Below are 14,437 nucleotides of genomic sequence, written 5' to 3' on the forward strand. Positions count from 1 at the left end.
GCCCCAGTCTTTGAAGATTTAACTATGCTTCCCGCCGTGATGGGTGAGGTTTGGATCTGTCTACTCGGCAGTATCCTGCAGCGAGGATAAGGTAAGGGGAGAAGCCTAGGAACTGTAAAAAGTCCACCTATGCTTTTTCTCATCTATAGCTGTAGATCTCTATCTCTATGGTACTCTGCATCAAAGGCTGATCCTTTTATGGTGATGTTGTTTTCTTTTGCCAAAACCTATTCAGCAAATACCATAACTTGTTTCTTAAAGTGCCTCTGTTTTGTGCTTGGCACATTTAACTTCCAGTGTACCACAAGGGTACCAAGGTTTCCACCCCTAGGCTCTGGAAACTCCAGTCATGCCTCCACACTGTCATCCTCTCTGGAGATGCCTGACATGGCAAGCCAGGGTGAGTCATTATAAGCAATTGGTGGTGCAGCTGCTTCTCACACTTCAGCCCCTGTATACGTGACTGAAGATGCATTTTCGTCAGCCCTGCAGGGCTTAGAAAGAAGATTAGCAGCTTTAATCGCGTTCTCCATTAAAGAGGATAAGAAGTGTGCTAGATCCCTCTCTCCCACTCCAAACCCCTTACCAGGGGAACAGTGGGGACAGGATGAGGTATTACCCTCAAACGATCAGGGAAACAGACTGATTATTCCTCTGCAGAGGAAACAGCTGATGTTCCAGCTTTACAATCTAAGGTCAAACCCTTGCAGAAAAAAAAGTGAAACAAAACCTTAGCAGAACTATCGGACGCCTTCAGCAGCTGGGGTGGCTGGTAAATTGGGAGAATTCGCAGTTGGTACCTACTCAAAGTATAGTATTCCTAGGATACCTAATAGACTCGGCTACATCCCCAAAAAATTTTCTGATTAAAGTGCCAAAGATAATTGCAGAGCTGAGCAGCCTCTGCGTATGTACAGAGACCTCAATTCAGGGTATAATGAGGGTTCTTGGTTTGACAGCAGCCGTCCTAGGAATCCAATGGGCACAATTCTGTACTCGAGCACTTCAGGCGTTTTATGCTTTCTGGCTGGGATGGAAGGAAGGACTCTCTTCAGAGGCAGACAGGAAGTAAAACTCTCAATAGAGTGGTTGATCCCTGCAATTTCTCTGCAGGTCGACTCTGGTCCCAACACAGCCCTCTGCCGGTCACCACGGATGTCAGCGGTAAAGGGTGGGGAGACCATTCAGGCGCACAGATGGCCCTAGGGGCTTGGAACTGGCTGGAAGCCAGCCTCTCCTATGCAAGGGAGCTGAGTGCAGTTCTAAAGGCTCTAGTAGTCTTTGGTCCGACTCTGAGGGAAAGACGCGTGCAGATCCTTTTGGACATTATTATTACAGTAAGTTACATCGATAAGCCGGTAGATTGTGTGTCAGACAGAATGGTGCTTGAATCGAACAGTGTTTGAACAGATAGTGGGGAATCCCACAAATGGACCTTTTTGCTACAAGGCAGAACAGGCAGGTGGAACAATTTTTCTCCCTACAGAGAGAGAATCTCAGTCTGGGCCTAGATGCCCTATCCCAATCATGGGAGGCAAATCTGGTGTATGCATTCCCACCTTTTTGCCCTCATTCCAAAGATTATCTGGAAGATAAGAGTGTTGAGCATGAAGCTTATCCTGATCGCACCATTCTGGCTAAAGAGGTCTTGGTTCTCAGGATTACTAAGACTCGGCATCTCGGAGACTGGTTAAGAGATTTCTTGCATCCATCAGCCGTAAGCAGATCCCCAAGTCGGGGAGGTTCCCTCCCTGGGACTTATCCCCTGTGTTGCAAGGTCTTTGTAAAACTCAGTTTGAGCCAATAGACGAACTGCCCATAAAGCTCTTGACCCTACACAGTGATTTTCGTGGCCCTAGTCTCTGCTAGGAGGGTTGGTGAGATACAGGCGCTTTCAGTGGCTGAGCACATCTGCATCATCTTGCAGGACAAGATTATCCTCTCGCTGGATCTGGCATTTATCCCTAAAGTCCCGTCTCACTTCCATAGGTCGGTAGAGATCGTGATACCATTTTGCAGAAATCCTGAAAACCACAAGTAGACAGGATTTAATATGATGTCAGGAGATGCTTGATCGCTTACAAGCGCACCAAGGAATGGTGACGTTCCACCAGCCTGTTTGTTGTTTTGCAGGTTCAAACTGGTAAAAGGGTGTCTAAAATACCATTACAAGGTGGATGAAGTAGGCCATCATGGAGGCATACAAAGCAGCATCCCGGACACCTCCATTAGGGATAAATTCTCATTCCACAATAGCGGTTTCTACTTCTTGGGCTGAAAGGGCAGGAGCGTCTCCCCTCCAGATTTGCAAGGCCGCAACCTGGTCCGGGTTTCAGACATTTGTAAAGTATTAGACTGGATCTGCTAGGCAGCCAAGACCAATCTTTTGGCAGGAAAGTGCTGTGGTCCCGCCCTGATCAAGTAGTCCTATTTTGTCCTCTGTGTAAGCTGTCCTGGAAGATGACTTGGAAAAAGTGTTATTACCTGTAAACTACCTTTTTTCCAGGACGGAGTCAGTTCCCTCCCTTTTTTGTTGGTGATTAGCAATGTACGCTAATGAAGGTTAATGATTGCTTATTCTGAAGCCTTCAGTTATTTGTTAATACTGAGGGGCTAAGGCATGTGTGCTGCTTTTATGATGTGGATCATGTGTTTCCTGTGCTAGGTGGCAGGAGCCTATCTCTCCGTAAGCCGTACTGGAAGATTCCTGGAAAAAGTAGTTAACAGGTAAAACACTGTTTTTACCAGTAAAGAAGAGTTTTAAACATTTTCTCCTTTTTATGCATTCTTCCTCTCTAGTGCCAGGGGCATCTGCCTGTAGGCAGTCTCGACAGCCTCCACCGTGAGGTTCAAGAGGAAGACCTGAAGGGCAGCCCCACGGCCAAAAGAGGACTTGGGCAGAAAGCCCGCAAAACAGAATGCTAAAGCCTCCTTTTATGAAGGGGCGTCCCCAGCTCGCTTGGGTGGGGGGAAGGTTTCTCCAATTTTCAAAGATCTGGCAGGAACAATGTCAAGACAGATGGATGGCTTCCTCAGTTTCTCTAGGTTACAAACTAGAGTTCCGTGAATTCCTGTCGCCTCGTTTTCAAAGATCAAATGTTCCCAGAGAAAAGGAAGTCCTTTTTTTTTTTTTTTTTTGATCATCATCCATCATCATCTCTAATCACCTCCTGGGATATCAGAGGTCCCGTAGAGGAACAGGGCTCAGGGTTTTATTCAAACCTTTTTCATGGTTCCAAAACCAAATGGGGAGGTAAGACCCTTTCTAGATCTGAACCAGCACTTAAATATCCAGTTCTTTTCTTATGGAGTCAATCCGATCGGTTGTTTTCATTTTGCAAGGAGGGGAGTTTTTGGCATTAATCGACATCAAGAATGCATATCTCCACTTGCCGATATATTTCCCGCTCATCAGACATTTCTACGCTTCGAGATAGAAAATAATCATTTTCAATTTGTGGCTCTGCCATTTGGTCTATCCACCGCGCTTGTTCAGAAAGATTCTGGCACCTCCTTTAGCCAGGTTAAGGGCTCGGAGCATAACTGTCCTAGCCTAATATAGATCTGCCTTTAGTAGATCAGTTTTTGGTCCAAACGAAAATGTTTAATCTCAGCTGTAAGCTACATGGAATTTCTAGGTTTGATACTGTGACAGTGGGGTCACTTTGGACACAGGGTGAATAAAAGAAACCCCAGATATGGTCTGTGATAGCCATATTCAAGGCTGTATAATACATTGTGTGTGTGTGTGTGTATATATATATATATATATATATATATATATATATATATATATATATTGGATGTATACTGTATGTGGGGGTTAAGTGTCATTGCTGTGAGGAATTAAATTGTTTTGCATTTCTATTGTTCATTTAAGTCTACTTGTGTGTATTGTAAAGTGCCAGACAGACTGGCTGCTAACCCTTTGTGAAAAGATGTGTATTGGGTGGGATCGTTTGAAGCCTAGCAGACGTCTTGGGATGTGTGGGTGGAGCTGGGCTCTTGTTCATGTTAAAGCATGTGCCTTGAATTGTGTATAAAGGTACAATGTTGGCTTTTAATAAAGTCATTCCTACTACAGAAGGGACAGAGTGCGTCTCGTCTTTATGCCAGAGGGATCGGCTCCTATAGGAAAGGGTCGTTTAGCTGTGGATATTGGTAGCGAGTGGATGTGTGTCCAGAAGAGGGAACATCGCAAACGGCGTTAACCCCCTTTATATTAGGGGAGCCGTTACAGATACCGTACCTAGAAAAATCCGCCTTTAAAACCATCGAGGAGATTACAGTACTTGGGGAACGGTCATAGATACCGCACAAAAGAAGGTATTCTTACCTCAGGCAAGAATCGGCTCCATAAAAGGACTGATTCAACTTGTCAAAGCAAAGGGAAATCCTTCCATTGGGCTGTGCATGAAGTTGTTAGGGAAGATAGTGGCCTCCTTCATTCAAGACTGCTACAAAACACCACCATTCTGTCTTCCTGGAACAGGAAGGTTCAGGCTTTGGACTTTGCAATGCGCTGCTTTTCCCCCGAGGTGCGTCAGAGCCTCAATTGGTGGTTGATATCCAGCAACCTCAAAAAAAGGGAAATCCTTTTTACCAGTATCCTGGAAAGTGGTAACAACGGATGCCAGCCTTCTAGGCTGGGGAGCAGTCCAGGAAGAAGCTTCAGTCCAGGGGAAATGGTCCAAGTCAGAAAGGACCTTGCTCATCAAGTCTTGAGATTTGGGCATTACATCTGCCCCTAGAATCTTGGACGCTCAGGCTACAGGATTGTCCTGTTGGGATTCAATCAGACGATGTCACATCAAGCACCAGGGGAGGCACGAGAAGTTGTGCAGCCTAAAAAGAGGTGAATCGTTCTAGCTTGGGCAGAAAGCAACATTCCTTGCCCATCAGCGATTTTCATTACAGGGGTAGAAAATTGGCAGGCGGACTACTTGAGTCGCCAACAATTATTTCCGGGAGAATGGTCCCTTCACCCTGACATCTTTCTATCGATATGTCAAAGATGGGGTATTCCGGATGTGGATCTGTTCGTGTCCAGATTCAACAACAGTGGACAGCTTTGTGTCAGACAAGGGATCTGCTAGCGTGCAGAACAGCCTTGGTCTTCCCATGGGATCCGTTTTCACTGATCTATGCGTTTCCTCCAGTTTTGCTACTTCCACGCCTTCTGAGCAGGAATGAAAGGAGGTGATTCTGGTGGCCCAGAAGATCTTGGTTTGCAGAGATGATAAAAATGGGCGGTAGGAGTCCCTTGGACCCTGCCATTGTGGCCAAACCTTCTTGCGCAAGGTCCAGTATTCCATCCTACCTTACAAGCACTACATTTTAATGGTTTGGCTATTGAGACCCACATTCTAAAGGACCGTGGGTTATCCCCTTCAGTAGTGCCTACTTAGGTTAACGCTAGGAAGCCAGCCTCCAAAGTCACTTACTATAGAGTCTGGAAGGCATATGTTTCCTGGTGTGGATCCAAGGGTTGGCACCCCAGGTAGGATCCTTGAATTCCTGCAGATGGGATTGGAAATTAAGCTGGCCTTGAGTACTATCAAGGGCCAGGTCTCTGCCTCATCTGTTTTTTTTCCAACAGCCTCTTCTCACTCTCTGGTGTGTAGTTTTATTCAGGGGTAACACAAATCAATCCCCGTCAGGGCACCTATAAATCCTTGGGATTTGAATTTAGTCTTATCGGCTTTACAGAATCGGCCTTTTGAGCCTATACCGGAATGTCTCTGGGTTCTTTTGACAAGGAAAATAGTATTTTTGGTTGCCATATCCTCTGCTAGAATATTCAGGTGTTGCTCAGATGTTGCCCAGAATGAAAAGCGAACTCACCGTAGCATAATTCTGACACTATCATTTATTAAAAAGAAACACTTACAAGATCCAAGTTAAAAACGGCAACAAACAGCCGGCGATGACACCAGACGTCATTTTGTGACAAAACGCGTGTCGGGGGGAGCTGACATCACGCGATGTAGTCTAAGCGGATGGGAGTTCGTACACTTTAGCCTGCTGTTTGTTGCCATTTAACTTGGATCTTGTGTTTCTTTTTACTAAACGATGGTCTGTCAGAATTAACCTTTTGGATTGCCTGGTTTCTAGTCTTGTTCCTCTGCATATCTACAGTGACTTGATCATTTCTGTCCACCCACAGCCCTCATCAGCATGAGCTGCTTGGGTTTTTGTGTGCAAGATCTTGCTCCACTTTGGGACTGGTTTCTGCTACCTGGTGCAACATTTCTTTTTAGAGATGCACAGAGGACACTCCTGCAACTGATGACCTTAGTTCATGCTGTTTTCTAGGGGCGGTTTTCTCAGTATCCCCAGAAGGTAATGACAGCAGAAACCTAGATCCTGGGATCCTGTTTTTATGATCCACTCTGGAATGAATTTAGGAGTCAATTGACTCCTCCTTCATGTTTACTGCCTCTTTCTAAAAGCATGTTTGCATGTGGGCATTGCGCTTTATGCATTCTATACATAAAGATAAAAAGCTTTCTGTGTGCAGCAGCGCCCCCCCCCCCCCCCGCAATACTTACCTGAGCCTCATCTAGATCCAGCGATGTAGGCTTCTTTAAGCTGCCCAGGACTCCCCTGCTCATTGGCTGAGAAAGCAGTGCCTCGCCATTGGCTCCCTCTGTCAGTCAGCCAATAAAGAGAGGGAGGGAACGGGGCCGTGGCTCTGTGCCAGAATGGACACAGGGAGCTGGCCTCGGCTCAGGTGCACCCTTAGCAAGCTACTTGCTGTGGGGGCACTCAATAGGAGGGAGGGACCTGAGAAGGAGACTCGGGCTGCTCTGTGCAAATCTACTGCACAGAGAAGGTAAGTAACAACATTTTTAACTGGAAAAAAAAGGGACTTTAACCACTTCAGCCCCGGACCAATTGTCAGCCTAAGGACCAGAGGTCTTTTTACAATTTCGCACTGCTTTAACTGGTAATTGCGCGGTCATGCAATGTTGTACCCAAACAAAATTTGCGTCCTTTTTCTTACCACAAATAGAGCTTTATTTTGATGGTATTTGATTGCCTCTGCGATCTTTTTTTTTTTTTTTTTTTTCTTTTTTTTTTTTCTACTTTTTGCTATAAGAAAAATCGAATAAACTCCATTTTAATCATACATTTAGGGCAAAACTTATTCAGCCGCATGTCTTTAGTAAAAAAAAAATGTCAAGCGTATATTTATTGGTTTGAGCAAAAGTTATAACGTCTACAAACTAGAGTACATTTTCTGGAATTTACACAGCTTTTAATTTACGACTGCCTATCCCATTTCTTGAGGTGCTAAAATGGCAGGGCAGTACAAACCCCCCCCCCCCAATGACCCCATTTTGGAAAGTAGACACCCCAAGGAAATTGCTGAGGGGCATGTTGAGCCCATTGAATATTTTTTTATTTTTTGTCCCAAGTGATTGAATAATGACACACAAAAAAAAAAAGTTTACAAAAAGTTGTCACTAAATTATATATTGCTCACACATGCCATAGTTATATGTGGAATTGCACCCCAAAATATATTCTGCTGCTTCTGAGTACGGGGATACTACATATGTGGGACTTTTTGGGAGTCTAGCCACGTACGGCACCCCGAAAACCAGTCACTGCCTTCAGGATTTCTAAGGGTGCAAATTTTTGATTTCACTCCTCACTACCTATCAGTTTCGAAGGCCATAAAATGCCAAAATAGCACAAAACCCCCCCAAAATGACCCCATTTTGGAAAGTAGACACCCCAAGCTATTTACTGAGAGGCATGTTGAGTCCATGAAATATTTTATATTTTGCCACAAGTTGCAGGAATATTAAATTTTATTTTTTTTGCACAAAGTTGTCACTAAATGACATATTGCTCACACATGCTATAGGCATAAGTGAAATTACACCCCAAAATAGTACGGGGATACCACATGTGGGGGACTTCTTGGGAGCCTAGCCACGTACGGGACCCCGAAACCCAAGCACTGCCTTCCGGATTTAAATATAAAACGCTACCAAAAAAAACTGTTAGCGATCGCAGGATCAGGCCTGACTCTGAACGCTGCAGTTGTGTGTTTAGTAAGTGACAGTGATCGATACTGCACTTGGGTGGGCTGGGCGGAGGGGCAAAACGCAGGTGCTAGCAGGTATCTGGGCTGATCCCGCTAACAATGCGTTTTTTTTGGAACCCTAAACTGCTGGGGACGCTAGTATAGATCTGATCAGATATTGATTTGTTCAGATTCTATACCACTATGGGAGGTTTATGCTTTGCGCGTGGGTGTTAGCGGTACTGGCACTAACCTAGCGCTGCCTGGGGCGACGCAGACCCTGACCCTAAAACCTAATTAATATCACCCGCCGGGTGATCAGGGGGGTTAAACCTTTATTGGGTAATGGTGGGTGCCCTGATGCAATAAAAAGCAAACTAACTAACCAGAGTCACCCGTAACACTTATACAGTGATGACTGGTGAAAGGGTTAACTAGGGGCAATCAGGGGGTTAAAATTTTTATTGGGTAGTATATGGGGGTCCCTGGCGCTATATAAAAACCTGACGAGGAACCTAAATAACTGGCTAACCAGCGTCACCAGTGGCACTTATACGGTGATCGCTGGTGAAAGGATTAACTAGGGGCAATCAGGGGGTTAAAACCGTTATTGGGTAGTATATGGGGGTACCTAGCGCTATAAAAACCTGGCGGTGAACATGAAAAATAACTAGCTACCTAGCGGCACCAGTGACACTAATGCAGCGATCAGAAAAACGATCGCTTGGTGACACTGGCAAAAGGGGGTGAAAGGGTTAAATCTAGAGGCAATCAGGGGGTTAAACCTTTATGGGGGGGTAGGGGGCTACCCTGGACCTAACACTAACTGCCCTGACAGTTTTTACTGTCACAACTGACACTAAATGCAGTGATCAGTAAATGATCACTGCAATCAGTGACACTGTGACTGGGAGGGGGGCGATGGGGGGGGGGGGCGGGTTGTGTGCCTATGTGTACCTACATGTCAGTGTAGTGTTTGGTGCACACTTACTTTCTGCGTTCTCCTTGCAGTCCAGTCAAAAAGGGCGCCCAAGGAGAATGACATCACTGTTTACTAAACACAGCGGGGGAAGCTTCTCATTCGCCAGGAGCGATTGAGAGGGGATGGCCAGAAACCAACGGCCATCCCCCCTCATCCCGGATCGCTCCTGCAGCAAAACGGACCGCCGCATCCAGCGGGAGGGGGTCCGATCGGACCCCCCCACCCGCTGGAAGGCGAGCACGTACATGTACGTGCTTGTGCCTGTCGGTGCCATTGCACCGACGTACATTGCCATGCGGCGGTCCTTAAGTGGTTTAAAATCACTTTAAGGATTTTCAAGACTCGTAAAGTAGACGTACATATCGGATAAATTGTTTAATTATTCCACCACCTGTATGGTGCATATAGACTTTTATGCCCCTGCCAAAAGGCATCAGTAAAACCTACAGAAAGTTTAGAAAAGCATAGGGGAACATTTTAGTATAACAGGAAAAGACAAGGAGTCCCCTCTTACAGTGCATTTGCAGTCCATTTTCAGCTATGTCAAAATTCCTCACTACAGGGGATAAGATGTTCAGCTATATACAAACTGTTAAGTCTTTGTGAAATGCCCACACTGTATGGATGGGTGTACAACCTAGGGTGGTTTTTAAGAGGTGAGACTTGTGATAGCTCTGTACATGTATAGGTGCCACCAACCAATCCCCTATTACACCCAGACAAAGCCCTGGTCAGTGGGAGGGGCAAAACATGTAGGCAGAGGGGAATGTGCCCCTCCCAGAACACCGCCCCCCCCCCCCCTCTCATGGTCCGATGCCTGCTAACATACCGGCGTACATGCCTGTATCAAGGATCTAATAGGGCTTCCAACTATGCCCTGGACGCAATATTGAGCCTTATAGCCTGTGGGACAAAGCTGTATTCATATTCCATGTAGGTACTCTTTGATTTTTATGTGTGTTCTGTTTTCTAACCATTCTGTTTTTGTTGTGCAGGATGATGATGAGGAATCTTCAGCAGCAACATTTGAGAAAAAACCAGGATATCATGCACCTGTCGCTTTGCTTAATGATATACCGCAGTCATCTGAACAAGTAAGTATTCTAGATATATGGTGGTTGAATAAGTAGCTTACTCATTTAAAGTAGTAATAAAAATTCATTACCATGCCAAAGGGAGTCCTTTGGCATTGAGCTGTCACTGCTCCTAGGACTTCCATATTTGCCTTGTCTTCCTTCCGTGTTCATGATCTGTGTCCATTTGGCTGGGCCATGATAACTTAGAGATTGTAAACCCTTGATGTTTTTCACCTTAAAGTGGCTGTAAACCCGAAATATAATTTTTTTTTTTTTTTTGTCATAATGTAGAGTATACGATTTCCTATCATTTGAACCCAGTCTTGCCACAAAGGGTTAATCCAGCTCTGAGCAATCCTTTTTATTGTTCAGTGAGATAAATCTTGACAAACAGAGAAACTTTGTCAAATCCTCCCCCTTGTGAGTGACGGGTGATTTTCTATATCTTGTGCACTAGCCTAAGACATGCATTATTTAATTCCCTCCAACTCCTTTCTTCTGCTGCTCTGCAAGAATTGGCTGTTCCACACCTCAGCATGATTTGGCATGCTGAAGTCATGTGAGGACTTTTCTGGGTTTTGACTGGATGTTAGTGACCATAGCAGAAGTTCAGTGTAAGAAATACACAGGAGAAAATGCATGTCTTTAAGGGGAGTGTAGAAGTGGGCGGGGAGTCTACTGACATCACGACTCCACCCACTGAGCCCTGGAAAAAAGACCCAGATGCAAAATCTGAATTTTTTTTCCAGGTCTCATAACAGAGAGGAGACATTTGACAGATAAGTATACATGCAGGAGGCATGTATATCCTTCTAGATAACCAATATTGCAGTACTTTAGAAAGGATGAGAGTGGGTTTACATCCACTTTAATTTTTCATTCTATGCATTAAGGTGAAAAACCTTTTAGTACAGCAGCCCCCCAGGGCCCCCGTTTTTACTTGCCTGGGACCGGTCTTTCCCACGATGAGACTGAACACACCAGCTCCAGCCGATGATAGTGTTTTTATTCCTGCGCTACCACTGGTGATCTATCAAATGTCAGGGGCTGCTGCTACTACCGGAATGGATCACTCCGTATCCACTTAATATGAAACTAAAGATATGTTGGTATTGCGCTGTCCCTATATTAAATAACCCTCCGAGGGTGATAAGTATAATGCCTAGTTACATCAATAGTGTAATATAAAAATATATATATCTATAAATGTCTACTGAATAGTATCAAAAAGTGCTACATTAAATAAAATAAACACACCACAAAGGTGATAAAATCCAAATAAATGAAAATCAAGTGAACAAAGGTAAGTAACTAAAAACAGTCTCTTAACCACTTTCAGACCGGACCATTTTGCTGGTAAATGACCAGAGGTCTTTTTACACTTTGGCACTGCGCTGCTTTAACTGGTAATTGCGCGGTCATGCAATGTTGTACCCAAACAAAATTTGCGTCCTTTTCTTCCCACAAATAGAGCTTTCTTTTGATGGTATTTGATTGCCTCTGCGATTTTTATTTTTTGCGATATAAACGTAAAAAGACCGCAAATTTTGAAAAAAAATGATATTTTCTACTTTTTGTTATTAGAAAAATCCAATAAACTCAATTTTAGTCATACATTTAGGACAAAATGTATTCAGCCACATGTCTTTGGTAAAAAAAAAGTCAATAATTGTATATTTATTGGTTTGCGCAAAAGTTGTCACATCTACAAACTAAGGTACGTTTTCTGGAATTTACGCAGCTTTTAGTTTACGACTGCCTATCTCATTTCTTGAGGTGCTAAAATGACAGGGCAGTACAAAACCCCCCCAAATGACCCCATTTTGGAAAGTAGACCCCCTAAGGAAATTGATAAGAGGCATGTTGAGCCCATTGAATATTTTATTTTTTTGCCTCAAGCGATTGAATAATGACAAAAAAAAAATTTTTTTTTTTTTTTTACACAAAGTTGTCACTAAATGATATATTGCTCACACATGCTATGGGCGTATGTGAAATGACACCCCAAAATAAATTCTGCTGCTTCTCCTGAGTACGGGGATACCACATATGTGGGACTTTTTGGGAGCCTAGCCGCGTACAGGGCCCCGAAAACCAAGCACCGCCTTCAGGCTTTCTAAGGGCGTCAATTTTTGATTTCACGCCTCACTACCTATTACAGTTTTGAAGGCCATAAAATGCCAAGATGGCACAAAACCCCCACAAATGACCCCATTTTAGAAAGTAGACACCCCAAGCTATTTGCTGAGAGGCATGTTGAGTCCATGGAATATTTTATATTTTGCCACAAGTTGCGGGAAAATTACAAACTTTTTTTTTTTTTTTTTTTTTTTCACAAAGTTGTCACTAAATGATATATTGCTCATGCATGCCATGGGCATATGTGAAATGACACCCCAAAATAAATTCTGCTGCTTCTCCTGAGTACGGGGATACCACATATGTGGGACTTTTTGGGAGCCTAGCCGCGTACGGGGCCCCGAAAACCAAGCACCGCCTTCAGGCTTTCTAAGGGCGTAATTTTTTGAGTTCACTTCTCACTACCTATTACAGTTTTGAAGGCCATAAAATGCCAAGATGGCACAAAACCCCCACAAATGACCCCATTTTAGAAAGTAGACACCCCAAGCTATTTGCTGAGAGGCATGTTGAGTCCATGGAATATTTTATATTTTGCCACAAGTTGCGGGAAAATTACAAACTTTTTTTTTTTTTCACAAAGTTGTCACTAAATGATATATTGCTCACGCATGCCATGGGCATATGTGAAATGACACCCCAAAATAAATTCTGCTGCTTCTCCTGAGTACGGGGATACCACATATGTGGGACTTTTTGGGAGCCTAGCCGCGTACGGGGCCCCAAAAACCAAGCACCGCCTTCAGGCTTTCTAAGGGCGTTACAGTTTTGAAGGCCATAAAATGCCAAGATGGCACAAACCCCCCCCCCCCCCAAATGACCCCATTTTAGAAAGTAGACACCCCTAAATTTAGGGGTACACTAGTGAGACTAGGTAATAAATGGCGGGTGCCCTGAAACTATAAAAAAATAACTAACCAACCAGCGTCACCTGTAACAGTTATATGGTGATCACTGGTGAAAGGGTTAACTAGGGGGCAATCAGGGGGCTTTATGCGGTAGTATATGGGGGTCCCTAGCGCTATAAAAAGCTGCGGCGAACCTAAATACCTACCTGCCTAACTAGCGTCACCTGTGACACTAATACGGCGATCAGAAAAATGATCGCTTATTAGGCTGGGTTCACACTGGAGCGATGCGGAAACGCCGCGAATCCGCGGCGGGTTCCCGCATCGCATGCCTCCCGGCGGCAGTTCACACTGCCCTATGCGAACTGCTGGGAGTGTCAGTGAAATGTTACTGACACCCCCAGATCAGTTCGCATATCGCAGTGCGATCTGCAAACTCGGATCGCATGGTGTGAACACCCATGCGATCCGATTCTGCTGCGGGCCAAAAAAAGGGTCCCGTGCGAATTTGCGGCGGGTGCGGCGGGTGTGGCGGGTGCGGCGGGTGCGGCGAATGGCTGAACTCGAATCGCACAGAGATCGGATGTGATTTGCACTGCAGTGCGGTGCGAATCACATTCGTTCTCATAAACCGCTGCAATGTGAACCCAGCCTTAGTGACACTGGCGACGGGGGGTGATCACGGGGTTAAACCTTTATTGGGGGGGTTAGGGGGGTACATTAGAACTAAAGGGGGCTAACCCTAACTGCCCTAACAGTTATTACAGTCACAAATGACACCAATGCAAAAAAAAAAAAAAAATGACATTGGTGTCACTGTGACTGGGGGGCAGGGGTAATTGGGGGGGTGATCGGGGGGTAAAGGGGGGGTGTGAGTGTGCCTGGCATGTTCTACTGTGTGTGGGATGTGTTGGTGCAACTCACTGATCCGCTCTCCTCCGTGTCGGAACGAAAAATACCGACACGGAGGAGAGAATACATCACTTCCTCTCCTGTGTTTACATTACAGGAGAGGAAGTGATGTCACCGGGGATTTCCATTCGTCGGGAGCGATCGCGAGGGGGTGGCCATGAATGAATGGCCGTCCCCTCGTCCGGGATCGCTCCCGAACGAAAACCGACCGCCGCAGGCACCGGGCGGGGGCCCGATCGGGCCCCCGACCCGCGGGAGGCAAAGGACGTACATATATGTGCTTATGCCTGCCCGTGCCATTCTGATGACGTACATCGGCGTGAGGCGGTCGGCAAGTGGTTAAAAAATTACTATTTTGATAAAGTGCAGAAAAAATGCAAAAAAAAAAAAAAAAAAGTAAACGCACTACAGAGTCAATTGAATACCTCCACGGAAACACAAC

The 14,437-nt window shown here is 45.1% G+C and overlaps 1 protein-coding gene across 3 annotated transcripts in view; it reads left to right on the plus strand.

Annotated features, from left to right (window-relative positions):
* Positions 1 to 14,437, plus strand: part of SF3B1 (splicing factor 3b subunit 1) — a 107,037-nt gene that overhangs the window by 21,644 nt on the left and 70,956 nt on the right. For all 3 annotated transcript variants that reach the window (XR_013261860.1, XM_077448705.1, XM_077448707.1), the window contains exon 3: positions 10,016 to 10,114. Coding sequence is in view for 2 of the 3 variants with exons in the window: in XM_077448705.1 (XP_077304831.1) it covers positions 10,016 to 10,114 (99 nt within the window). In the remaining variant the exon portion in view is untranslated. The remainder of the gene's footprint in view (positions 1 to 10,015; positions 10,115 to 14,437) is intronic.

The sequence above is a fragment of the Lithobates pipiens genome, unplaced genomic scaffold, assembly GCF_037356315.1.
Source record: "Lithobates pipiens isolate NorthernLeopardFrog02 unplaced genomic scaffold, aLitPip1_a1.2 Scaffold_22, whole genome shotgun sequence".
NCBI lineage: Eukaryota > Metazoa > Chordata > Amphibia > Anura > Ranidae > Lithobates > Lithobates pipiens.